At 39.5% G+C, this 24,463-nt stretch overlaps 2 protein-coding genes across 6 annotated transcripts; one reads left to right on the top strand and one right to left on the bottom strand.

Annotated features, from left to right (window-relative positions):
• Positions 1-274: 274 nt before the first annotated feature.
• On the bottom strand, positions 275-12,916 carry utp6 (UTP6 small subunit processome component). Its single transcript, XM_084561220.1, has 19 exons — positions 12,670-12,916; positions 11,964-12,048; positions 11,817-11,858; positions 11,641-11,733; positions 11,351-11,398; positions 11,193-11,256; positions 10,918-11,036; positions 10,077-10,154; positions 9,883-9,964; positions 9,487-9,568; positions 9,196-9,374; positions 8,953-9,032; positions 8,739-8,816; positions 7,895-8,074; positions 4,257-4,337; positions 2,653-2,762; positions 2,482-2,548; positions 2,123-2,195; positions 275-1,813 (listed from the first exon to the last, which is right to left on the bottom strand). Exons 1-19 carry the CDS (start codon positions 12,759-12,761, stop codon positions 1,659-1,661), a joined length of 1,788 nt encoding a protein of 595 aa, XP_084417346.1. The 5' UTR covers positions 12,762-12,916; the 3' UTR covers positions 275-1,658.
• A 547-nt stretch (positions 12,917-13,463) lies between these two features.
• suz12b (SUZ12 polycomb repressive complex 2 subunit b) lies at positions 13,464-24,267 on the top strand. Of its 5 annotated transcripts, XM_084569577.1 has the most exons (18): positions 13,464-13,793; positions 13,887-14,059; positions 14,292-14,436; positions 15,064-15,110; positions 15,208-15,272; positions 15,414-15,482; positions 15,682-15,731; positions 15,946-16,031; positions 16,123-16,354; positions 16,576-16,681; positions 16,765-16,870; positions 17,563-17,740; positions 18,770-18,858; positions 19,185-19,328; positions 20,692-20,849; positions 21,261-21,459; positions 21,861-21,940; positions 22,394-24,267. In XM_084569577.1, the coding sequence occupies exons 2-18, from the start codon at positions 14,045-14,047 to the stop codon at positions 22,704-22,706; spliced, it is 2,082 nt and encodes a 693-aa protein (XP_084425703.1). In that variant the 5' UTR covers positions 13,464-13,793; positions 13,887-14,044; the 3' UTR covers positions 22,707-24,267. The 5 variants fall into 5 exon arrangements, with proteins under 5 accessions (XP_084425703.1, XP_084425701.1, XP_084425700.1 ...); XM_084569575.1 differs by having other exon boundaries at positions 13,464-13,917; positions 18,773-18,858; XM_084569574.1 differs by having other exon boundaries at positions 13,464-13,917.
• The last annotated feature ends 196 nt before the right edge of the window (positions 24,268-24,463 follow it).

The raw sequence follows: 24,463 nt of genomic DNA, 5'->3' as shown, positions 1-24,463 counted from the left end.
CAGCCTGACACAGACACACACACAAAAACAGTTTAGGAACAACTAAAAAAACATGAAGAACAGCACAAGGTGTTGACCTGGCCTCCAAATTCACTAGATCCAAACTGATCAAGTATCTGTGGGATGATCCACAGAGGCCCCTCCCCTCAACCCGAAGGCCCCCACTAACAACATTCTGTTGCCAGACACCACAGGACACCCTCAGAAGGCCCATGTCCATTCTCTGATGAGTCACAACTGTTTTGGAGACACAAGGGAGACCTACACAATATTAGGAAGATGGTCATAATGTTATGCCTGATTGGTATATATACTTAATATTTTCTCAGGTTACCCATGTCACACGGAAACAGGAAACATCAGCTGTCCAATTATTTTATACAGCCCAAGTACTTCAGGTATAGTCAGAAACCACAACACACCCTGTAGCAGCAGTATCTCAGTATAAAGAGGTCAAATCAGCCTGGCTCATTTTCTAAAGGGATCAGTATTGAAAACATAATTCACCATAACTTATGCCTTAATCCACCTCATGATTTTATGAGCCTGACTGAAATATCAGGACACATTAATCCTTTTCAAAACCAGTGTGTGAAAAAGATATTTGTGTGTAGACCAGTGTAATGTCTTTTAAAAAGTGTAATTTCCATTCATTTATCTCATTAGTCCATGCTGGCGACATTCTGTGGAAGTCTCATGGACATCTCCATCAATAATTCATGACCATTTCCCTGTCTATGACATTTTCCATTCAGTCTTGATGAGAGAAAACACATCCTGTAGTGACTGACGTGTATTATCTATATTATTAAACTGTAACGTCATGGTCCATTTAAATGCTTTTTTTCCATTAACATTTTGTTATACCTCATAGCTTACATTAACGTAGGTGCCGCTGCTGTATAAAAGTGTCCTTAAAAATTATAAATATATTTTGATGTTGATGGCCATGACCAATGTTGAAACATTTCTTAGATGAACTAGCACATCAACTACTGCTGCTTAAGTTTGTTCCTTTAAGGCAATGTTTTGCACCATGAAGGGTGGGAATTTATGATACTTGGTACTGACTGTTTGGTGTCTGGTTTGTTTCAGAGGATAAAGGATGCTTTTGTCACAATAACTTAACTAATCTACCAAGAGAACCACAAATACGCAGTGATAACTATTATTGTTTGTGTATATCTGTACACTGTGTCAGAGGGACCACAACAAGAGAACTTATGATAATGAAAATACTGTTTTAATTAGCATTATAACAGCATCAATGTTTTTTGCCAAATAAATGTGGATTTTAAATCAGCTGGACCTCTTTACAGTACTAAATATCCGGAACATCTCCCTGGTTGTGAAACGCTACACAGACTTTATAACATGAAAACGGAAAGTTGTACATTAAAGGTTAAATCGTCAAGAAAACGACTCCATCAAATATTTCTTAAAACTGGCTAGAACGACTTCAGAAGTGTCAAGAGGCTCATTCCTAATGAACATCAGAAACTGGCTTTCGACAATGAAACAATTCATGAACAGGGAAGAGACCAGTCTTCTTCTGGACCAAGAGGAACACGCACTCCAAAACTTGTGATGCTTCTTCATCTGGTGAACTACCCAACCTGCAGGCCCCGCTCTGAACTCCTTGAACCTTAAAGGGTCACTCATAAGTGTCCAGTCTGAAGCAGAGTGTATTTGGAAGTGAATCTCTCCACACTGTCCCCCTCAAGAAACTTCATGGCTCTCCAGTGGATCTTGCCACAGTTCTCTGGTTGGCCGAGCGGACCCAGCTCCTCCTGGATGTACTGCAACCACAGATCTTCAGGAGAAACAACAGAAAATGTTTAGGTTACAATTGAACAATGCAGAGATTAAACAGCGACACCCACAAGGAAGTTTTTGTCATTTGTCTTTTGCCTAAAAACTGGTGATTTGTGTGGAGTCAAGCTTCAATCTTGAGTCTCCAAGTTATGTCTGATCTGATTGTTTAGACGTGCTATTTTGGTGCAGTTGTTTTGTTTAAGTGAAAACCAATTTTGAATTTTGTCATACTTATCTGTGTAACATGGTAAATAAAATGTTTTAGCTAAAATTACTTCTGCTGTTGATGCATTCATACTCCACTCACCATCATCTGAGGTGGCAAACTCCTGGAGCGCCCTCTCATAGTAATCTCTCAGATTGTTCATCTTTGGAGTCTCCTAGAAGGACAAGTAACACTGTTATCTCACTGAGGACTGTCCCAGCTCGTCAGTGAAACAAATAATACCAAGGGTCATGGTCAGGCCAGCCAATTTCCTTGTTTTTGGGAGAAACAATCAACTCAGTGAAATCAGTACAAACTGAACCTCACCAAAAGCAAAAGTCAGTGAGATTTGTTGGGAAGAGTTGTTGTCACTGTAATTTTTTTCTGTGCATTCATTTTGAAAAAGATAGGATTTAAGAGCTCATGTGTGATACATGATCTACAGTAGTCGATATACATACTTGTTCCTTCTCGATTTCAATCATTCTGGTGAAAAAGGCCTTGGACAAGGGACGGTTTTCTTGTAAGCTACGGGAGAGAAAAGAGTCTTAGTTTATTTATTTTTTTTTATTTTTTGGGGACCCGTTAAACTTCCTTGTTTAAGGCGAGCAGACAAAGTTGTTTATTGTTACCTTGTAAAGGTCTTCCTAGCTTTCTTGTAGCCTCCAATGGAGTAGGACCAATCGACGTAGCTCTCTTTCATCTCCATGGCAACAGCCGCCACTGCAGACAGCACACCTCTCTGGGAACAAACGAGAGAACAAACTGTCTGCAAGGCATTCTGATTTCAGGAGCCAAAACATGATGTACACTTTAAAGGGCTGTTTAGGTGTTTAGGTGAAAGTTATCAAGAATTTTTAAAGCTATGAGTATGAGTAGAAATGAACACTTACTGTCCAGCCAAACTCTTCAGTTCTTTTGTTGTATTGTTTATTGTAAAGTAACACACAAAGGTACACTATATTGCCAAAAGTATTCGCTTGTCTGCCTTTACACGCATATGAACTTAAGTGACATCCCATTCTTGATCCATAGGGTTTAATATGACGTCAGCCCATCCTTTGCAGCTAGAACAGCTTCAGCTCTTTCCACAAGGTTTAGGAGTGTGTTTATGGGAATTTTGGACCATTCTTCCAGAAGAGCATTTGTGAGGTCAGTCAGTAATAATGGATGAGAAGGCCTGGCTCACAGTCTTCGCTCTAATTCATCCCATAGGTGTTCTATTGGGTTGAGGTCGGGACTCTGTGCAGGTCAGTGAAGTTCTCCCACTCCAAACTCGCTCATCCATGTCTTTATGGACCTTGCTTTGTGCACTGGTGCACAGTCATGTTGGAACAGGAAGGGGCCATCCCCAAACTGTTCCCACAAAATCTCCTGGTATGCTGAAGCATTCAGAGTACCTTTCACTGGAACTGAGGGGCCAAGCCCAGCTTCTGAAAAACAACCCCACACCATAATCCCCCCTCCACCAAACTTCACACTTGGCACAATGCAGTCAGACAAGTACCGTTCTCCTGGCAACCACCAAACCCAGATTCGTCCATCAGATTGCCAGATGGAGAAGCGTGATTCATCACTCCACAAAATGCGTCTCCACTGCTCTAGAGTCCAGTGGCGGTGTGCTTTACACCACTGCATCCGATGCTTTGCATTGCACTTGGTGATGTATGGCTTGGATCCAGCTGCTTGGCCATGGAAACCCATTCCATGAAACTCTCTACACACTGTTCTTGAGCTAATCTGAAGGTCACATGAAGTTTGGAGGTCTGTAGCAACTGACTCTGCAGAAAGTTGGCACTATGCGACTCAGCACCACTGACCACGCTCTGTCATTTTATGCGGCCTTTGCGAGTTGCTGTCGTTCCCAATCACTTCCACTTTGTTAGAATCCCACTGACAGCTGACTGGAATATTTAGTAGCGAGGAAATTTCACGACTGGACTTGTTGCACAGGTGGCATCCTATCACAGTACCACGCTGGGATTCACTGAGCTCCTGAGAGTGACCCATTCTTTCACAAATGTTTGTAGAGGCAGTCTGCATGGCTAGGTGCTTGATTTTATACACATGTGGCCATGGAAGTGATTGGAACACTGAATTCAATTATTTGGATGGGTGAGTGAATACTTTTGGCAATATTGTGTATGTCTGCTTGAGCCAAATGTGATTACTGAGCATGATGCATACTAGTCTGTAAACTGAGAGCACAAACTTGTGTTGGATTGAGGCGGGCTACCTTGAAGATGGCCTCTGTCTCCTCAGCACTTTGATTGGCCATGCTCCACTGGACCTGCAGCCGCCACAGTGGTAGACTCTCCTGTGAAGACAAACAGGCATTAGGTGAGCCAAACCCGTCATAGCTCTTAAGGTAATCATCAAGAGGTCCTTAATTACTGACTTGAATTACAGTTCAAGATAAAAAAAATAAAAAATGTATAATGTCACTGCTGTACAGAGGGCTTAAACAGATCTGACATATCCATTGCTCAATATATGTACAATGTGTGGCAGTTGGATTCCTTGAGAGATTGCGACTAGTACAAGTAAAAATGCATTATGCAAAAGAAATTGGAAGTCCTTCTTTAAATGCAAGATGCATGCATTATCATAGTATATTAAATGTAGAGAAACACAGAAAATGTTAACCCACCCCCCAAAAAAATCCTGCCTTACCAAATCCAGTGTACTAGGATCCCATCTGAATATTTGCATTTGCTGCACAGCCATTTTTTTGCTACTTTCTGATATAATGTATAGTATATAGCAGATGCAGTATTTTGTGTTGCAGATCCTAGGTTGAATTACACACCAGGAAATGATGAGAGTTACTACACATTTCTTTTTAGGTTCCCTCTTTAATGGAAGCATCAAAATCATCATCACATGAGGACATACATGTTTCCATGTTTTCCACAGCTAATGAGTAGCCAATGGGAGTCCTTACAGCCCAATTCATAATTTTTGGTCATCTTTAAAACGTTTTCAGTTATAATTCTAGTTATAATATTAAATGCGAAGACTTTCCATAAAAATAGACTAAGAAATTCATATACTGTGGATATATATTTGTAAATAACAATACTGCCTCCATTTCCCTAACCCTCTAAACCTGGTGGATTATTATGCATTGGTATGAAAATGTGACGGACAAGTATTAATATTGATCAGGTAAGTAGTATAGCTTCAGAACAAGCCAAAACATGGGCCTCAAGTTTAATCTGGGAGTTTGATTCTGGCACTTTTTCTAGTTTCAACATATTTTTAATAAGAGGCAGCAGAATGTTTTAAGTGAAAGGGTATCACTATATGTCGAGGTATTATCTTAAAATCCAGAAAAAAAATCCGTTCATGATGAACATTATATTATTGACATTTGAGAAGCTGGACCAAGAGAGTGTGTGTGGCATCTTTCAAGTATTTTCAACGTCTTTAAGCATCTCCATCCACATTAAGTCCTAAGGTGAATGTGTCGGAATATGGAAAGTTTAAATAACAAGATTGCAGACACAAAGTTACCCTGTATTACTGTTATATGCAGAGGCTTTAAACTCGACTAATCATTCAGCCAGCAACTTTGGAACAAATCACTTTCCTTTGCTTTCAGCTACAGTTTCCCTTTGCATATGTCATTTAGAAGGTGCTAAATTACACACCATTTACCAGTATTGCGAGTATATGTCCACATTGTATCCATTCATTTATCTGCACTTCTAATATGTAGGCATTCTATTGTTCAACATACCAAAACAAACTCTTAGGGTTTACACCATTTCCCAACACTTGGATAACGAGCAGAGTGTAGTAATCCTCCTCATACAGCTACTTCTCAAGGCCACAATCTTGTGAAACCCCCACAACACTAACCAGCTATTCTGTTCACAGTCAAGGCATGTGTATTCATAGTTATGCGGCATTCTACCGTGCAACAATGAGAAAGCTAAAACATTAGGGCACCACAAAACTAAGAAAAGTTGTTAAACAGGAGTCGTGTCCAAGAGAGCTACTTTGTGCTCATTTCAGAAAAAATTAAGCAAGAAAAACCTCATGACAATGACCAAATATCTGAGGGGCTATAAGAGACTTTGACGGATTAGTTCACTTTCAACCCAAAGCCTGGGAATCTGTTGAGAGTACACAACAATCCTCATCAAATTAAGGTAACATGTGAATCGAATTTTAATCAGCTAACAAACGCACAAATTATTCATTTCAAGTCTTCATGTCACGCTTATAACTGTATGATTAAATTATGTTTTTAACCTCTCTTCAGATTTCCCCACATGCAGTTGAAACCAGATGTTTACATACACTGTGTTAAAAGACACATGAACCTTTTTTCCTCACTGTCTGAAGTTAAATCAGACTAAACCTCTCCTGTTTTAGGTCAGTTAGGATTACCAAAATTATTTCTATTTGCTAAATGCCACACTAATGAGTGAGAGAATTTCTTAGAGAATTTTTCATTACTTTCTTCAAAGTCAGAAGTTTACATACATTTCCTTAGTATTTGGTAGCATTGCCTTTAAACTGTATGACTTGGATCAAACGTTTTGAGCATCCTTCCACAAGCTTCTCACAATAGTCTGCTGGAATTCTGGTCCATTCCTCCTGACAGAACTTGTGCAGCTGAGTCAGGGTTGTAGGCCACATTGCTCGCACACACCTTTTCAGATCTGCCCACATATTTTCTATGGGATTGAGATCGGGGCTTTGTGATGGCCACTCCAAAACATTGATTTTGTTGTCCTTAAGCCACTTTGTGACTACTTTGGCAGAATGCTTAGGGTCATTGTCCATTTGGTAGACCCATGTGCGCCCATGCTTTAACTTCCTGGCTGATGTCTTGAGATGTTGCTTCAATATTTCCACATAATGCTCTTTCCTCATGATGCCGTCTATTTTATGAAGTGCACCAGTTCCTCCTGCGGCAAAACAGCCCCACAACATGATGCTACCACCCCCATACTTCACAGTTGGGATGGTGTTCTCAGGCTTACAAGCTCCCCCCTTTTTCCTCCAAATGTAACATTGGTCATTATGGCTGAACAGTTCCACTTTAGTTTCATCAGATCACAGGACATGTCTCCATGTGTATATTTGCAAACTGTAATCTGGCTTTTTTATGTTGCTTTTGGAGTAACGGCTTCTTCCTCGCTGAGTGGCCTTTCAGTCCATGTCGGTACAGGACTCGTTTCACTGTGGATAATGACACTCTCTTACCAACTTCAGCCATCATCTTGACAAGGTCTTTAGCTTTAGCACAGTGTATGTAAACATCTGGTTTCAACTGTATAGGCAGAGGAAGCCAAGAGGAAATAACTATGATGGAACAGAGTCTAATTGGGACAAGGAGATGGCCCACTTATACAGCAGTGCTGGTGGCTGGTTTGTGTGTGTGTGTGTGTGTGTGTGTGTGTGTGTGTGTGTGTGTGTGTGTGTGTGTGTGTGTGTGTGTGTGTCCAAGTGTCTCCATTCTCCAAGAACAACCATTATACAGGTACTGTAACAGCACAAGTGTGCTCAATTTGTTGGCCACACTTCATATGAGAACTAATCATTTGTTGGAAGAGTGGCCTTGTTTTTATTAGGCGGTAGGGCCAGTTTTCATAGAATACTAACACTGTGACATCATTTTGTCATTCTGAAGACATTCTGTCTGATCCTCACAACGTTTTGAAGGTTAAGACTTATTAAGACTTGGTGTCAGAGGTAAAGTTAGGTTAGGTTTAGGCACTTAGTTGAGAGGTTTAGGTGAAGGGGCTAGGCCCTAGCCCCTTCACCTAAATACATCCCTAGCCACTAGGGAATACATTATATCAATGGAAGGTTATCACAAAGAAATTAACACAAGTCTGTGTGAGTGTGTGCACATACCTTGGGATTAATGTGTGTAAGAGCGTCTTGGAAAAGCCTGCCTACATCTCCACTCCCCAGCTGCATTAGCGTCTGCAGACTCAGACTCCACACTGACACCGACTGGCTGTAGCGTTGAGTGGCCGCCATGGCAACACTGGCTGCCCCCTCAGCATCTTCAGATGACAGCAGGATCTGAAGCTGGTCACGTGGAGAACATCGCGTTGGTGATTTCCATACATCTTTTTAATATATCTTTAAACTTTTTTTTAACTTAAAAAACAAAGAGAACATTTATTAAAGGAAGTTTTGTTTGATCTTTTATTATTTCAAGCCCTCTACAGTAAGGAACTACAAGGTCTAAGATATACATAGTGCCACAATGTACTATATCTTAGGAGTGTTAAGACACTCACTTTGTTAACTTTGTTTTAAACTATAGTTTAAGAAAACATTTGTGGCTTGTAAACAGCCACACAGACTCATACATTTCTCAGAGTTTTGGTAATTTTAGAGGGTGTTTTCTTTCTTTTATGGACTTCTTTTGTCTTAATTAGATGGTAAACAACAGAAAGCAACAGGAAATACAGAAACAGTCCTTGGCTAGATACAAAACCACAGGGCCAACCAAGAAGCACTTTTTTCAGTCTCATCTCTTCATCTTATGTGTGGACTTCTAAGTAAAGGTATCTCAGCTGTCAGCTTCAAATGTAAACTCAAATGTGAGGAGGTTTTAAAGAAGTTTCTTGTTTTGTTCTGACTTTCACTGGGTCTGTTTTCATGCAGTCAGAACAACACAAGCTTTTCAAAGACAGGCTAAAAGGCCTTTTTGATTCCACTTACTAAGTGGGCACTTTTATCTTACCCAGTTCTTGTAATAATTCTCCTTTAGCAGTGATGAGTCATGGGCGCGTTGCAACACTCCCAGCAGCCTCTCCTGCCTCTGTTACATAAACACATGTCAAAGTTTACTCAACACAAAAGTTTGTGGATTTTTTTTTTTTTTTTTTAATCTATCTTCGGGACCAAACAAGCCGTCATGTTGAGGAAGTAGGTTCACTTAAGGAACATTTATGCACCTTTTCCTTCAGCTCTTTAATGCTGGTCTTCCTCTTCAGCCTTTCCAAGCAGAAGGCCACATAACAAGTCCACATGGGTTCTAGAAGGCAAAAAAAGTGTTTCTTGCAAGTATTGACATGTCAGGCTGGCACGAGCTGTGCAAGTAGTGCATTAGTACAGGGGGACACCCACAATGCTTTAAAGTTTTAGAGCCTAGATGAATAAATTAAATTAAAATGCATATGTGTTCTCTGTGCTCCTACCAGTGTTGAGGTTCTTGACTCCCTCCTCATAGACCTGGCAGCAGCGCTCCTCTCTGCGGTTGATGTCTGATGCCCGGCCTTTGGCAGACTGGAGCTCCTCTCCTGCCCCTGGAGCATCCAGCTCCCTCTTAGCCATGAAATCCCAGGTTAAGCTGTCCTCTGTGTAGTTAGTTTGTAAACTGGAAACAACAGGTGGAAAGCAGACACTGCTTGAAGCTCTGTCAGAGTCCACAAATTGTGTGTTTAAAACTGTTACAGAGAAAATACTTTGTGGGTAAACTCCTTTCTTACTCATGCAGGATGGAGTCCTGGAGTTCTTTGGTGAAGTCAAAGATGGCTGCTATGGACAGAAGTGAGATGACAAATTCTGCTTCTGGGGGACAAAAAAAGATTAAGAGATGCATTGGAGGAATTACTGTCATTAACTGGCTGGTACCAACATGAAATCAACATCTGCTGCTAGCAAAATGTTTTTTAATAAAAACAAATCATCAAAGCATAAGCTTGTGTTGAAGAGAAAGGTGTGGTACTTGGGGGTTTTCTAAAGCTACAGCTACAATAATGATACTCTGCCTTAATCTTCCTCTGACAGTGTGAAAATGTAACAGTGAATATACGTTATGTATATTACACATTTGCACAAGTTATTTATTTTTATTTTTTTCAAATAAATTTCAAAAAGCTTACCTTTGATTTTTCCTGTAGCATCTCTGTAAACGACCTCTGCCAGTTTACCGCTCAGTATTTCTGGAGAAAACTCATATTCACCCTGGAACGTGTGCAAAGCAGGTATTAAAGTACTGGAGCCTGAAGGCAACGTGACAGCCACTCTGCGCATATTTGTGTATTAGCAACTTATCGGTGCTTTGCTTCACACTTACCAGATCAATTTCAGCCTTCTCCAGCTCCTCCTTCTGCTTCCTCAGTTTCTCACAGTGCAGCAGCTCCATGCGGAAATACTAATACAGAGTTTATAGAATTTGGAGTGTTGTATTTGAGAAATACAGTCACACTCACGACACTTTCAACAACTGCTACTATTCTACTGAATTTCAGCTCGATATACGCCGATCAGTCACAACATTAAAACCAATGACAGGTGAAGGAATACTCTTTAATAATATCTTGTTGCAATGCAATTTTCTACTGAGAAATCTGGTCCTGGTATTCATGTAGATGTTATTGAGACATGTACCGCCCACACAAGCATTGTTACTGACCAGGCAACCTTACCCAATAGCACTCCCTAATGGCACCCGCCATACCCAGCAGGACAATGTGACATTCCACACCACAAAAACTCCCCATAGCCTAAACTGATCAATAATCTGTGGGTCGTACAGGATGGAACATGTGTGACCCATAGAAGCTTTCCCCTTAAACCCACAGGCCCCAAAGACTCCCCTACTAATGTCCTGGTGACCACAAGACACCATCAGAAGGCCTGTGTCCATATCCTGATGCACCTGAGCTTTGTGGGAGACCAAAGGGTGAACTAAACAATATATGGCGGGAGGTTTTAATGTTGTGGCTGATGAGTGTCACTTTGTGTTATTGTGCCTTTTTTTGGATAGTAGAAACTGAAGAGAAACAGGAAGTAAAGGGGCAAGAAAGCGACTAGACAACATGCACCAAAGGGCACAGGCTGCAAGCAGACCTACATCACTGCTGTGAGGGATATAGCCTGGGTTAAAGTCTTATTTAATAGAAAACATCTTTTACCTCCTGGTAGACCTTCTTGTTGTTTGGGTGGAAACGTAGCGCCCTCAGGAACAAGTGTCTGGCACTCTCAGAAGAATTTCTATCCTCCAGCTCGCTCTTGGCAGCCATTATCCATAGAGCTAGGGAGACAGAGGTACAGCTACTGTTAAAGATACTATTACTTGTAATTTTTTGTTCCTCTACAAGATTTAAATACAGGTTTGCATTAATCTGAATGCACATATCAATACACTAAACTGCAGTTGAAGACATAAATAGGAATCTTTCCTCAGTACCTGGTTTGTCAGGGTGGATAGCAAGCATGGATGAAAAGACCTTGCTGATCTGACCTTTGGTGGCCTGTTGAATAAAACCCAACAGAGATCAGTATTAGAACAAGAAGACACAATCTGGCTAAGCTGATCTGAAGGCAAATGTTAAGATAGTTACTTACCCATTTCTTACAGAAAGCAACATGTGAAAGCCACAACTGCACATCATCCTGTGGGAAAAGATAACATCTAACTGTTCAGCTATTTCCATTTCCTTCTGTTTATATTTATACAAGTTTTATTCATTCTGCCTTAGTGAAAAATGAATATTATGTCATTGTATTGTTTACTGGTCATGCGTGTTAGCAAACATCAAAGGAATTGTTCTAACATGCTTTTAAAAAAGTGTGAGCCTTACACACCTTGGTGCAACTAACTAGCCATCGCTTTATAAACACTATGTTTTCAGTACCTTCCACTTATTTGTTGCTCTTCTGAAGATACTGTTTATTCTGTGGATGATGGGGAACTCGATCTCTTCTCTTTTGAACTGGTAGTGTATGTGCTGAAAATGAAAAGTGAAAAACAATCAAATTATATTAATAATAGCCACTGTTACATGCTGGTAATCTTTATGATTTTACTTACTGCACGTCTCTTCTTGACCAGCTCTAAAACGTTGATTTCATACTGTAAATGAACAAGAGTTTGAATAGGTATCGTAAACATCATTCATGGTCTTGATTTATTTTGATAAATCAAGGATGAACATATTGCATGATAACGGCCATCTACCTGAATGTATGCAATGAAGTCCTCCTTGTTTACCATCAACCTATGGAGCTTGTACTCAAGGGCGGTTACTCTCTTGATTATGGACCTAAAATTGTGAAAATAATCATGTTAAATCAATTTTGCTCCACATCACTGGAACTAAAACAATACAATCTTGGTCCGCAGTTCTCAATAATGATTTGAGAGAAAGAGAATGAATAAGTGGCTATATATTTTATATTTTTTTTAATTTTATTTTAAGCAAAGCACTAAATTCCTCATGTATTAAAATCTCTCCAAGATGGACATTTACAAATCAAGTCTTAAATGTTCTTCCTGTAATGAATGGATAGGCTTTTTGAAAACCATATGGGCTTTTATGATCCTACAAGCACAAATACTCATGAGTGTCCCATAGGAGTATCTTCATGATTGCCTTAAACTTAAAGATGGGGCAATGGATAGAACAAATGAAAACTGAGCTTTATGGAAACAATACATAATATGTGAGATTTATTTGAATTTAAATTCAATAATGTTTTACCAGTGGTGGTGAATGACAAGATGGCACAATATATTTTGGAAGATTTCTTTCCAGCCCTTTCTCCATATTGATTTCCACTTCTCTGTCAACAACAAAACTTTTTTCGGGTGGCGGGCTGCCTTCTCTGAAACATTTTGTCAAACCGGGATTCATTATTCCGATATTGTGTGGAAATGTTCTTACTTTACTTCTTTCTTGGTGAACAGTCCCACTCTCTCCAGCTGCTCAAGCTCAGGGATTCTGTCCTCAACCCGCTGCTGAACGATTTCTGCCATCTTGTCGACGCAGCCGTTACGGAGTCAACGTCGATCGCTATTTGGTAATATTAAAATTCAATAATATTAATAACTTTCCACTGAAATACCTCGATGCTGTAAGGGATGGACAGAATCCTTTAGGCCACACATGTGTGGAAGTTGTGATTCTCTGATTCTTCTTCCGGTTCCGTCTGAAAATAGGTCCCTCCGAAAACACGAACAAGTGTGATTCAATCCACCAGTTTATAATATAATATAATATAATATAATATAATATAATATAATATAATATAATATAATATACGGTCAAATTAATTATTTTATTATTTTACTAAATTGTCTATAATGCTAGTTAGTATTAGTTCTAGGATTTTATCAGTGTGGAGTTATTTTGGTTTAATATCAATTGGCAGACTTCCGTACAATAGAATATAATCTCTAGAGGTTTTTATTGATTTATTATTGATTATTCGAGGAATTGAATGAAAATATATAGTTGTTTTAAAACACTGTCGAAGAACCATATTACCTTACTTTATTATTTGTTGTTTTAGCATGTCTTGGCACTTATGCATAACTTAGTGAGTAGTGTATTTTAGAATGTAATGTACCATCAGTACCATAAAAATATTACTCACAACTACATATCTGAGATAAGAGCCACAACAATCACAATATGAGCTTTTAACAGCGTAATGAAGTCAAATGAAGCCTAATTTATTGCAGAACATAAATAGTTCATTGCATTTAGCTTTTTTATTTGATGAATTCCGTTAAACAACGAGCTGTAATATGGAAAATATTTACAACATGTGTATGGGTTTGTAGTCTAAACTGTAAAGTCTCATGTAAATGGGAAATTTCAGTGTGGAGGAGGATGGTCTCGATGTGAATGCTGATAAACTCGATTTCCCGCAAAATCGTAGAAAGCAAGAGCGGGTAGTATGTCATCTCCGGAGGTTAGCAGCCAATCACAACGCTGGATTATCTGAGCCCATCTCCCATTGGCTGACAACTGACTAGTGCTCTGTTGTTCAGTACAAATTGAAGGTAACCACATCGATAGTGAATTACAGATAGATATTCAACAATTTCATCCAAAATACTCAAACCGTCTCTGATACCAAACGATATTTGTGACAGGTGAATGCGGGGGAACTTCAGGTGTACGGAGGTTCGTTTTCTAGTAAACCATGCTAGCTCTGCTAGCTAACTAGCCAGCGTCTCGTCGCCCCCTCTTCATGGGTTTCTGCTGTTGAGTCTGCCAGGCTTGTGCTATAGGCAGCGAGGCTAACAAATTAATGCCATCAGCCAGGGTGGGTTTCTTTTATTTATGAGTATTACTTGTCATACACATTTTTCGTGGGATTTTGTTAACACTGTTTTGAGTAAACGAATGGAAAGTATGCTGAAAAATCAAGCTAGCAACTGTGCTTTTAGCCGAGCTACCTAGCTCGACTGCTAACGCGAGTATTTGCTAAGCTAACTTGTTGTGCTGGCTATACATGTGATAAATTGATGTTTTAACACATGTTGTTTCTTTTGTAGAACTCAGGTCATATTATGAGTGGGGCGAGTTGCAAAGCTAACGGCGCTGTGTACCCCGCCTCATCAGCAATGATGAACTCGGTAAAGAAGCCGAAGATGGAGCAGATTCAGGCCGACCATGAGCTGTTCCTACAGGCCTTTGAAAGTGAGATTTTACTTCTGGTTACTTTGTAATACGACTTTATGTTATGTTTTGGTAACGACTCTTCAGTGCTTTCAAAAAGTGTTAACTCGCACACCATTGTTGTTCACTTATTTTGTTTTCAGTATCTGATTTTGGCTGAAAGGCCTTTATTTTAACTGGGACTCCAAAGAGATCCACAGATTGTTATAACTAAATACACACTAACATGACGGAACATTGGGTATACTAGTGAAAACAAAGGCATGCTAACACAATTTTAGCTTCTTGTCTGTTATAATGTTCAGTTTGTGTTGAAACAATGAAAGAAAGGTGGTAATTCAACTGGATGTTCATTTTGGAGGATGTAGTTTGTGGTACAGTTAAACAATTCAATAGTACTACAAACCACAGTCACCATGTGTAAACACCCCTTCTTTTTGCATGTATTTATAAACAATTATAAGTCTCTCAAATGCTTACACACAGGCCAGTGTCACACAGCGGGACATATGCCTCCAATAAAACCCAAAACAGACCTTTTTTAAGTTCAACAACAAACCAGCCAATATTGTGAACAGCAGTTTAAGTTGTCAAAGTGTTTGGGATGTCACTGTGTGGTGTATAAAATAAGACTTCTTTAATTTCTAGAACCAACTCAGATATATAGATTTCTTCGCACAAGGAATTTGATTGCAGTAAGTTAATTAATCTACATATTTTTTTTCCAATCATTCATCTACTTAACTGTTTACATAAATTAGTGACTGCTGTATTCTTTCCCTCCACGTTTAGCCCATCTTTTTGCACAGGACGCTCACCTTCATGTCTCACAGAAATGGTCGAACAAATGCCAGAAGGTATGCTATCTAATATGTTCTTAGTTCTACAGGACTTTTTCTGCTCATAAAACAGCATCAGCTGAGTTTTAAGATATTATTTATAGCTAATAGTATTCATATATTTATTTGAATCCTGTCACTTTGACTCCTTCCTTTCAGGAAAACTTTCAAAGTGGACGATATGTTGCAGACAGTGGAGAAGATGAAGGTAGAGCAGGATTCTCCCAGGTAACTCGGCTCTACAGCCATTTCATCTTTTATTGCTTGATAGTTTTAAGGATAATAAACTAAATAGGCCATATTGAGACTATTTGTAACTCTTACTTGTAGATCTGTTAATAAATTTAATGCAACTTTGTTTTACACTGACACATGGAGTACTATTATCCTTCAATTTTAATTGAGTACTTTACTTTTGGCTTTTTAGCTTGTCTTCACATCTACAGTTAACCTTCACTGGGTTCTTCCATAAGGATGGTAAGCAGTCTTTAGTCTCCTCCTAATACATGTGCTTTGTATATTTAAAGTGAAACAATCACAGATGCATAAGAAATTGGTTGAGAAATGAATTTGTTTGGCCCATAGTCATGCTCTGACTACCCAACTACAGTCAGCTACTACTAGCATGCTAAGCATCTATGATGGAGCAAGTGCTCTGTCTAAAAACTAACCATCTCTCACTGTATTTCAGAAAAGCCATCTCAGAATTCAGAAAATGAACAAAATTCTGTGTCCTTAGAGGTGCTACTCGTTAAAGTCTGCCATAAGAAACGCAAGGTGAAGTGAAAATATGATTAAGCCACTCGCTCACTTTAGAAAAAAGTCATTGCATGTATTCTTTGTTAAATTCTGTTTTGTGTGATTTCAGGATGTCAGTTGTCCAATAAAGCAAGTGCCTACAGGTAAAAAGCAGGTGCCTTTGAATCCTGACAGTAACCAAACTAAGCCTGGCTCCTACCCTTCCTTACTGGTCTCCAGCAATGAGTTTGAGCCCAGCAACAGCCACATGGTGAAGTCCTACTCGCTTCTGTTCAGGGTGTCGCGCACAGGAAAAAGGGATACCAATGGCCTGGTCAATGGAGAAGCCAACGAGAACATTGGTAAGAAGAGTCCACATTATAATCTTCCCATGCTCTCTGTTTGACTAAGTACAGTTTGTATTTGCATCAATCGTTCACAGTTTATTATGAGATTATCGCATAGGGTTCACCACTATTTCTGTGGGCACATTGTCTAAAAACAAACAAGGTTTAATAGAAATTGTGGCTGGCTACATATGAGATTTCTTAGTAGTTTTTTGTATTTTTATGTTTGCGCAAAGATGTAACGGATACTCCCACGAGAAAGAAGAGGAGTTCATCCCACAGGGAGGAAGGAGAGACCACAGAGACCTATGTTGCACAGATGACAGTCTTTGATAAGAATAGGTACGTTTTTGTGATTTACTTTCCCCTTTTCTCTCCCTTTTGGCTCTACTCCTCAAACAAGGGCTTTGATTTGTCTTCTACAGGAGATTACAGCTGCTGGATGGAGAGTATGAGGTGTCAATGCAAGGTATGGAGGACAGCCCTGTGAGCAAGAAGCGAGCCACGTGGGAAACCATTCTCGATGGAAAGGTAGGCTGGCTGTATAAACATGTCTGCAAAACATGGACACTACTAGTCCACTAACCATAATAAATGTGCCTCATGTAACTGTCTCCATCAGAAAAGATTGGTCTGGTTGAAAGTTTTTTTGTTTGTTTTTTTAAATCAGAGGAAAGGGGTGGCATAAGCCTTTTATAGTCGTTCAATAGGAACATATTTTCCCCAAGAACAGTGTAAACACTTGATCTGTTTCTCTCTGGTGGAATGAATACATTCTTTCTGAGCATGTTTGCTCACCACGGGGAAAGCATCAGGTGACATGCAAAGTTTCCAGGAGAGACAGAAACAGGGTGGTTGCAAAACAACAAGTTGTTTAAAGAAGTGTTTGAAAAGACGAATGAAGCCAAAAATCATGTGGACCACTCATTAAACACGAGTCCATCTTGGTCATAATTTTCTATTGAACTAATTCAGTAGTTGGAGAAAACAGCATCTACTGTTGTATTTATGGTAGATTGTTCCACAGTAGGAAACATCTTATCAAATAATTTTATCTGGCATCCATGTGAACAGTTAGGAATAATTTTGATTCAAACTTATCAGGTTGAAGAAATATCCTTGGTGTAAACAAATCAAACTTGTTGCCTGATTTCACTTGGGAGAACCGGTGAATGACCCAGTTTTTCTTACTTTAACTTGAGCTTGTTGTTCTCGTCACACAGAGACTGCCACCATTTGAGACATTTTCTCAGGGACCCACACTGCAGTTCACACTGCGTTGGACAGGCGATGCCAGCGGAAAGTCTACTGCCCCTGTGGCAAAACCCCTTGCTACTCGCAACTCGGATAGCTCCAGCCCTATGGAGACCAGGACCAGCCACCACCGAACTGCCGTCATGAGTAAGTACAAAAAGAAAACCAGGTACCTTAAGCTTTGTTTCAAGAAAATATCCATGCTATTATGTGAAAGATTTCTGTCAGTGTTCTTGTGTAGAACCATCATTATGGTTATAGTTAATCTTATATTACATTTAAGAGCAGGAGGCTCAAAAAATCCCACAGACGATGAAGAATGGTAAGAGACGCACCTTCTGGTTGACTGAAAGTACTAGAGTAAGTGTTCAGAACGAAGCTAATATGTATACTGTATTTCATGAACAGATTCCTTGAGCAGAGCTGAGTGGGTCATGGTTTTGTTTTTTTCTGCCCACTGTGATATTGGTGTGGGATGATCTATTTGTAACTGAATCTAGCAAAAGGCACTTTGTGAGTCATAACTGTTGAGTCCCTTTCAGACATGCATTTCATCCTATAAATGTGCAGGTAACTATATCATGTTTGAACAAAACTTATTTTTCCTCCAGATGTCGCAGTGGGAGTCTTGGTACATTTTAGTATGTATGGGTATAAAGCATAATGTTTGCATGCTGGATATGAGCATTATATCCAGCACGAGGGAATTATGTGAGACATTACCTAACACAAAAGATCTTACCGAAAAAAAATCTATCGCTAATGCTTCCTTTTAGTAGAAGTGTAAGCGCTCGTCTTCCTTCTTCTGCTATCTGTTAAGTACTAAATGCCAAATATTGTATGAGCATATGATATTTGTCATTGCATACACTTTAAATTTGTAGCAGCAGGGAAAACACAAATATTTTAGTGGTGTCTGCATTCCAATAAGGTGAGGTGAAAAAGAGATCAGTGGTATGCTTTCATGCCAAAATGCCATTACAGTAACAGGCAGCCAAAGCAAAAATGATGTAGCATGTACCATGTCTGAAAGGGGCTTTATCAACAGTCATATGTGTTCTGACATTTCATATCTTTGTTTTGGGAAAACGGTGCAATTTGTTGTTTTGTCTCCACTACACGCTGCATGTTTCGAATGATTCTCCAAGCATTAACCTTTGCATCTGTTCCTGTCAGCAGTGAAAGAGTCAGTCAGCACAGACATTCAGACGAGGAAAGAGCAGGTTCCATGTGAGCCGCGACAGAAGCTACGTATTTTTTATCAGGTACACCACACAACAGTAAGACATACAACTGGGCCTGGGACACTGATTTACAAGAATCATTTGGTGAGGTTGCTGAAAAGCAAAATGCCTTTGTGGTATGTTTTTTAGCACCATTCTGTGAGTTACTTTCATGTTTTGAAACGTTAAAAAAATTGATTTGTATTTGTCTTCACTAAGATTAATCATAGCTTTAATTCTAAGCGGTTTATGAACTGTTGGGTACCAAAAGATGATAGTAACTCACTGTTAATTGCCCATTTAATTCTGCTATAGGTTGACCTTCTCTGGCTTACCTTGTAGTGACTCTCTGCTCTGTTCTTGTTTAGTTCCTTTACAACAATAACACGCGGCAGCAGACGGAGGCAAGAGATGATCTTCACTGTCCCTGGTGTACTCTGAACTGCAGCAAACTCTACAGCCTGCTCAAACACCTCAAACTGTCCCACTCACGCTTCATCTTCAACTATGTGGTAAGGGACCATGTGTGGTTTCGCTAGTCACAAGCCTTCATAAGACATGGCCAGATTTCATGCACGTTTGAAGTCTACAGATGTAATATAGCCAAAGATACCTTGTGGTCTGCTCTGGATGTGAGCATGTAAGGCTGTATTCTGATCATCAACTCACTAACAATCATAGATTGGTTGTCTGTACATGAAAAAAGCAAAACTGCACTTCACACTGTGCAGCAGTGTTGGAAAAGAAATGTAATCTTATCCGGACTCTGTATGTGTAAGATGCTAAGGCCCTGTACACACGTGGCATTAAAGTGCATCTCTTCCCAAAAAGCAGATACACCCGTACATTCTATTTTATTGGAAGAACTAATGAATTGAAAAAGTCAAGTCAAAAAGTTTGATGCACTCATAATGAGGTCTGAGCAATAGGATGTCAAAGCACAAGATAATCAGGATTTAACAAGTGATTTGTACCACTGGAAGAGAAGTTTGAGGCAGACTGCAGGCTGCATTGTGGCTGATACTTGTGCGCTGTTTTCTGTGGATTGTATGGTAGAGTGTGACTGCACTTTGTAGAAGTGTAATGAGCAGAGCCAAGGACATTTATTCACATCTGCAAAGTGTAGAGACCACCTCCAGAGTATTATTTACTGTGATGTCTCGTGCTGAGTGTGCACCTGCTAACTTTTTACTCCGAGGTAAAGTGAATATGCAAGAAAAGTGAAGCAGTTCGATAATGCCAGTTGATGCAAGAATGTAGAATCCTTGCAAGTTAATGGCACTGTGGCACATGAGCTATAAATGTCAGCAGTAGTGAAATGTGGGTAATTGTAAATTAGAGATGTTCTTGGCAAGTTTAGATACAGCTTGAAGTAGTTAACCAGAGGTTTTCAGATCTGGTGATGTGGGGAAAGTTGGAGGAAGATGTGGGGAAGAGGAAGTTATTAAAATCTGGACTTCTCACCAACCCTGTCAACAACTAAAACTAGATGCAGTAGCTCAGTATTTTTAAACACTCCTTTTCCTTCTGAGTTAGTCTCAATAAACTGCATTAGATTTCTAAATTATTTTTTCATCAAATCTATGAATGAGTAACCACTCACTGTGAGGTCCCTTCTGCACTGATGTGTTGATATGGAGACACGGTTTGTAGATTGCAGACACTGTAAGAAAATGTAAATATGTCAACTTTTGAGGAGATGGTGCACAATTCACTGGTTAACCAGAAGCTATGTTTAACAAGGGGCATTAGAGCACCTTTCTTTTCTGCTTTCTTTTAAGAATAAGAATAATTGTCCCACAGTGGGGACATTGCAGGTTTCTCTTGCACTAAAGAAGTCATTTTTATATATTGTATGTGTATATGTGTCTGCAGCCTCACACCAAAGGAGCAAGGATAGACGTGTCCATCAATGAGTGTTATGATGGCTCATACGTCGGCAACCCTCAGGACATCCACAGCCAGCCGGGCTTTGCTTTCAGCCGCAATGGCCCAGTCAAGAGGACTGCTGTCACTCATATACTGGTTTGCAGGTGAAACGTGACCTCTGTTTGAGAACAGCGCTCAAGTTCTAAGTCAAACAAAGTCATAAAAACTTTACTTGGCATTGCATTAATTCTGGTCTAGTAATGAAATGGTGATCAGCTGAATTAACTTTAAGGAATAGTTCAAGTAGTGAGACAGTTTTATTACAGATTGTGACCTACAACAGTTTATTCTACTGGTGTGGTAAATAAAATGATTTGTGGTAAATAAATGCATGGAAAGATGTGTATTAATAATGGCTGTAAATATTAATCCTGAGGGTGTAATTTTGTTGTTTAAAGTTTTTTTTTTTGTACAAGGCTAGAACTGAAGTATATCTACAGAATATGAATATGAATATTGAAAATGCCAGTGTTTATAGTTTCTGGTTTTATGAGCTGCTCTCTGGCTTTCTGTAGGCCCAAGAGGACCAAACCAAGTCTGTCAGAGTTCCTGGAGTCAGAGGATGGAGAGTTGGAGCAGCAGAGGACCTACGTCAGTGGACACAACCGCCTCTACTTCCACAGTGATAGCTGCATGCCCCTGCGGCCTCAGGAGATGGATGTAGACAGTGAGGATGAAAGAGATCCAGAGTGGCTCAGAGAGAAGACTGCCACGGTGAGAGCCCGTTATGTGGAGTCATTTTGTGACAGGATTAACAGTTTAATTGATTAATGTCACTTCTGGAAATGCCCTTTAAATTGTCCAGAAAGTCTTCGAATCCAGTTAGTCTGGATGGGGAGAGAAGCTTCAAAATTAAGATTTCCTTGTCCCATTTCCATGGCAACAAAGAGTGAAATCATTTGGGTCGGCCCATAAATAACTTAAAGGTGCTCGGAGCAGAAACTGTTGCCAGTGCTGTACACTTGTTTGACTTGCTCTTAGTTACAGTTGCAGAAGTATTTTCCACCATAATGACAAAGAAGTAAAACCCAGTATAGATTATACTCTGTTATGTTGAAATTGTCAGTCATGATGGATATCATTATTTGATGTGTGTTGTTGTTGTTTTTTTGCAGCAACTGGATGAGTTCACAGATGTCAATGAGGGAGAGAAGGAGGTGATGAAGCTGTGGAACCTGCATGTCATGAAGCATGGGTATGTTGAATTTATCAGTTCGGGGAAGTAGCAACTATCCTAGGATGTCCTGAAGTCCATATTTAAAGGGTTCTTGGGCAGCATGAGACAAATATGAATGTTGTTTTTAGCTGTAAACCATGCTAAGGTACTGCCAGCGGAGTCACAGAATAAAGATACTGGGATTCAAACGCGCGTAAGAGATCGCTTTGCAAGCAATATAATGATCTGTCAACTATTTTGATGTGTGAATGTTCTTAAAATCTGAAGAAAACATCTTGACTCCTGCTGCTATGGGAAACCGTATTATCAAATATTAAGCAGTATTCTCAAACTGGTGGCCATTACGGATTAAAAACAAATCTAGGTCACCTAGAAACAACTTCTCAATGTAACTGTTTTTAACAATTGTAAACTCTTAAGCTCTAAGATATAATCTAAGCTCTTCTTTTCATCTTTTTTTCCCCCACATAGTTTCATAGCAGACAACCAGATGAATCAGGCCATCATGCTTTTCGTGGAGAACCGTGGTGCTCACATCATCCGTCGCAATCTCTGCCGCAATTTCCTTTTGCATCTAGTCAGCATGCACGACTTCAATCTGGTGAGCACAGTCACCATCGACCGCACGATGGCCTGTCTGCGACAGATCCAGGAAGAGCTGCCGGACATTGACGAGGAGGACCAGGACCAGACTCTGGTATCAGCGGGAGCTTGCAACGGCAATGCTGTCACGTCCAGTGGAGGAAAGCAGGGCAAGAGGACAAAAAGTGGTCTAACAGACTGATGTAAGGCTGGATGGAGAGAACAATGATGGTTGTTTTTATTTAGTTTTATTTTCTTCTTCGATGAACATTACCGACCCTTTGGTGCTTCGATACGTCTGAGAACTGGTCAGCAGAGGATCTGACCTGACACTGACCAGTATACAAGGTAAACAAGTTGTTAGAACTTGAGAACTGAACCAAATATGAACAATACATAAGTGAATCACCCACATCCACACAAACCGGGGATCTGAGGACTCTATGATGTAAGTTGAACCTACTTAATATGCATTTTGTAGGAGCCACTGACATATCTGTTGTTGAATTAGTGAAGAAACTGGGTCTTCTATGATGTGGCACGATGTCCTGGTATACAGATAACTGTATCATGACTACAGTTAAAATTACTGGTCACTCTTGATTATTTGTACACATATACAATAACCTTGTTAAAACGTATCCTTTTAGATGATTATTTTAGCACTTTGGTGTTTGTATTTAGAAAGTTTGCCTTGAAATTGTCATTAAAAAATAAATAAATAAATGCAGCGCCAAATATTAAGTACAGTTTTCCACTCGGTGGAGAAGCTGTTTGGATTTCACTGTTGTGAATGACATTTATTTTGAAGGGCCATACAGTTATGAATCTATATTTGGCATTAATGTCTAGATGAAGGTGTGTGTTAGGACCCCAGAACAGGTAGTGGGTTTTCATTGGTAGGTTCTCATGACGGTAGTGTTATACTGTATGCCTGGATACTGGACAAGAGAGCGGATTCGGATTTACGTCCAGGCTAAAACTCCTGTGTCATCACCCCCTAAGCCTTTTGGCCTGCATTGATAAGAACTCAAGGAACGCCAGGAAAATCAACTTTTTTGAATATTTTTATGTTTTTTAACAACCAGCAGCTCCCTGTCTTGTGAAGAGTGCACAGCATCAAAAGCTATACAAAAAAAAAAAAAACTGATGCTGTTTTTTTTGTTTTTTTTTGTTGTTTTTTTTTAACAGCAATGTTTGAACATGTTGGAAACACCCAATGATAACATGTTGTTTTTTGAGACATGGGTTATTATGAGTATCCGTAGCTGATGAAATGTGTGTACATGTAATCACATCAAATGTTTAGCTGTGCCCCTTTCTGAATCTAGTTCTACAGTTCTACTCTCAAAGCAATATGCTGTTAATTGGCTGGTTGGTTTTCAGGTCCAAATCAGTTGTCTGTTCTTTTTAGGTGCAGTTTATGCCAAAGGGGAATATTTTCATCAGTCTCTTAGTTCAATATTTTTTTGTGTGTATTTCCTTTTGTTCATTCCATAACATTTTTTTTAAAGCAGTAGTTTTGTAGTGTGCACATAAATGGGTGATCACCACCTTTCATTATTTCATCAGACTTCCCTTGTGGACAACCAAATTTAACATTTTTTTTCCCCCCTCCCGCTACTGTTGATGGAGCGTTTCTTTATTCGTCTTGAAAAGGGAGGGATCACCATTATTGTCAAAACACCCTGTTAAAAATTGTGAACTATACACTCTGGCTAAGGGGATTTTTATATTTAAAGAAATAAAAAAAAAAAAAACATTTGACCTTATTAATGTTGTAATGTTTCAACAGTTTTGCTGTCGACTTGCAGTTCTTTCAGTTGCCCATTTATTTCTGCTTCTAACTCATCAACTTAGAGGACACATTGTTCACTTCCTGTGTAATCTATCCCATCCAGTGATCATAAAGTTATGGCTGATCGGTGCATTTGCCAGGTAGGGAGGGTTGCATGTAAA

This window comes from Chelon labrosus (assembly GCF_963514085.1).
Source record: "Chelon labrosus genome assembly, chromosome: 2".
NCBI classification, from domain to species: Eukaryota; Metazoa; Chordata; class Actinopteri; order Mugiliformes; family Mugilidae; genus Chelon; species Chelon labrosus.
Note: the sequence above shows the minus strand (reverse complement) of the source record. Positions and strands in the feature narration are given on the sequence as shown.

What these genes read in the sequence shown, in the direction of transcription:
- suz12b (XM_084569574.1), top strand. Translation starts at nt 13,891, where the DNA reads ATGCGGGGGAACTTCAGGTGTACGGAG. An exon ending in GTTCCTACAGGCCTTTGAAA is followed by an intron (nt 14,437 to 15,063) that starts GTGAGATTTTAC and finishes TTTAATTTCTAG; the next exon opens with AACCAACTCAGATATATAGA. An exon ending in GCACAAGGAATTTGATTGCA is followed by an intron (nt 15,111 to 15,207) that starts GTAAGTTAATTA and finishes CTCCACGTTTAG; the next exon opens with CCCATCTTTTTGCACAGGAC.
- utp6 (XM_084561220.1), bottom strand. Translation starts at nt 12,761, where the DNA reads ATGGCAGAAATCGTTCAGCAGCGGGTTGAGGACAGAATCCCTGAGCTT. An exon ending in CAGGACTCCATCCTGCATGA is followed by an intron (nt 9,375 to 9,486) that starts GTAAGAAAGGAG and finishes TGTTGTTTCCAG; the next exon opens with TTTACAAACTAACTACACAG. An exon ending in TTAAAGAGCTGAAGGAAAAG is followed by an intron (nt 8,817 to 8,952) that starts GTGCATAAATGT and finishes TTTATGTAACAG; the next exon opens with AGGCAGGAGAGGCTGCTGGG.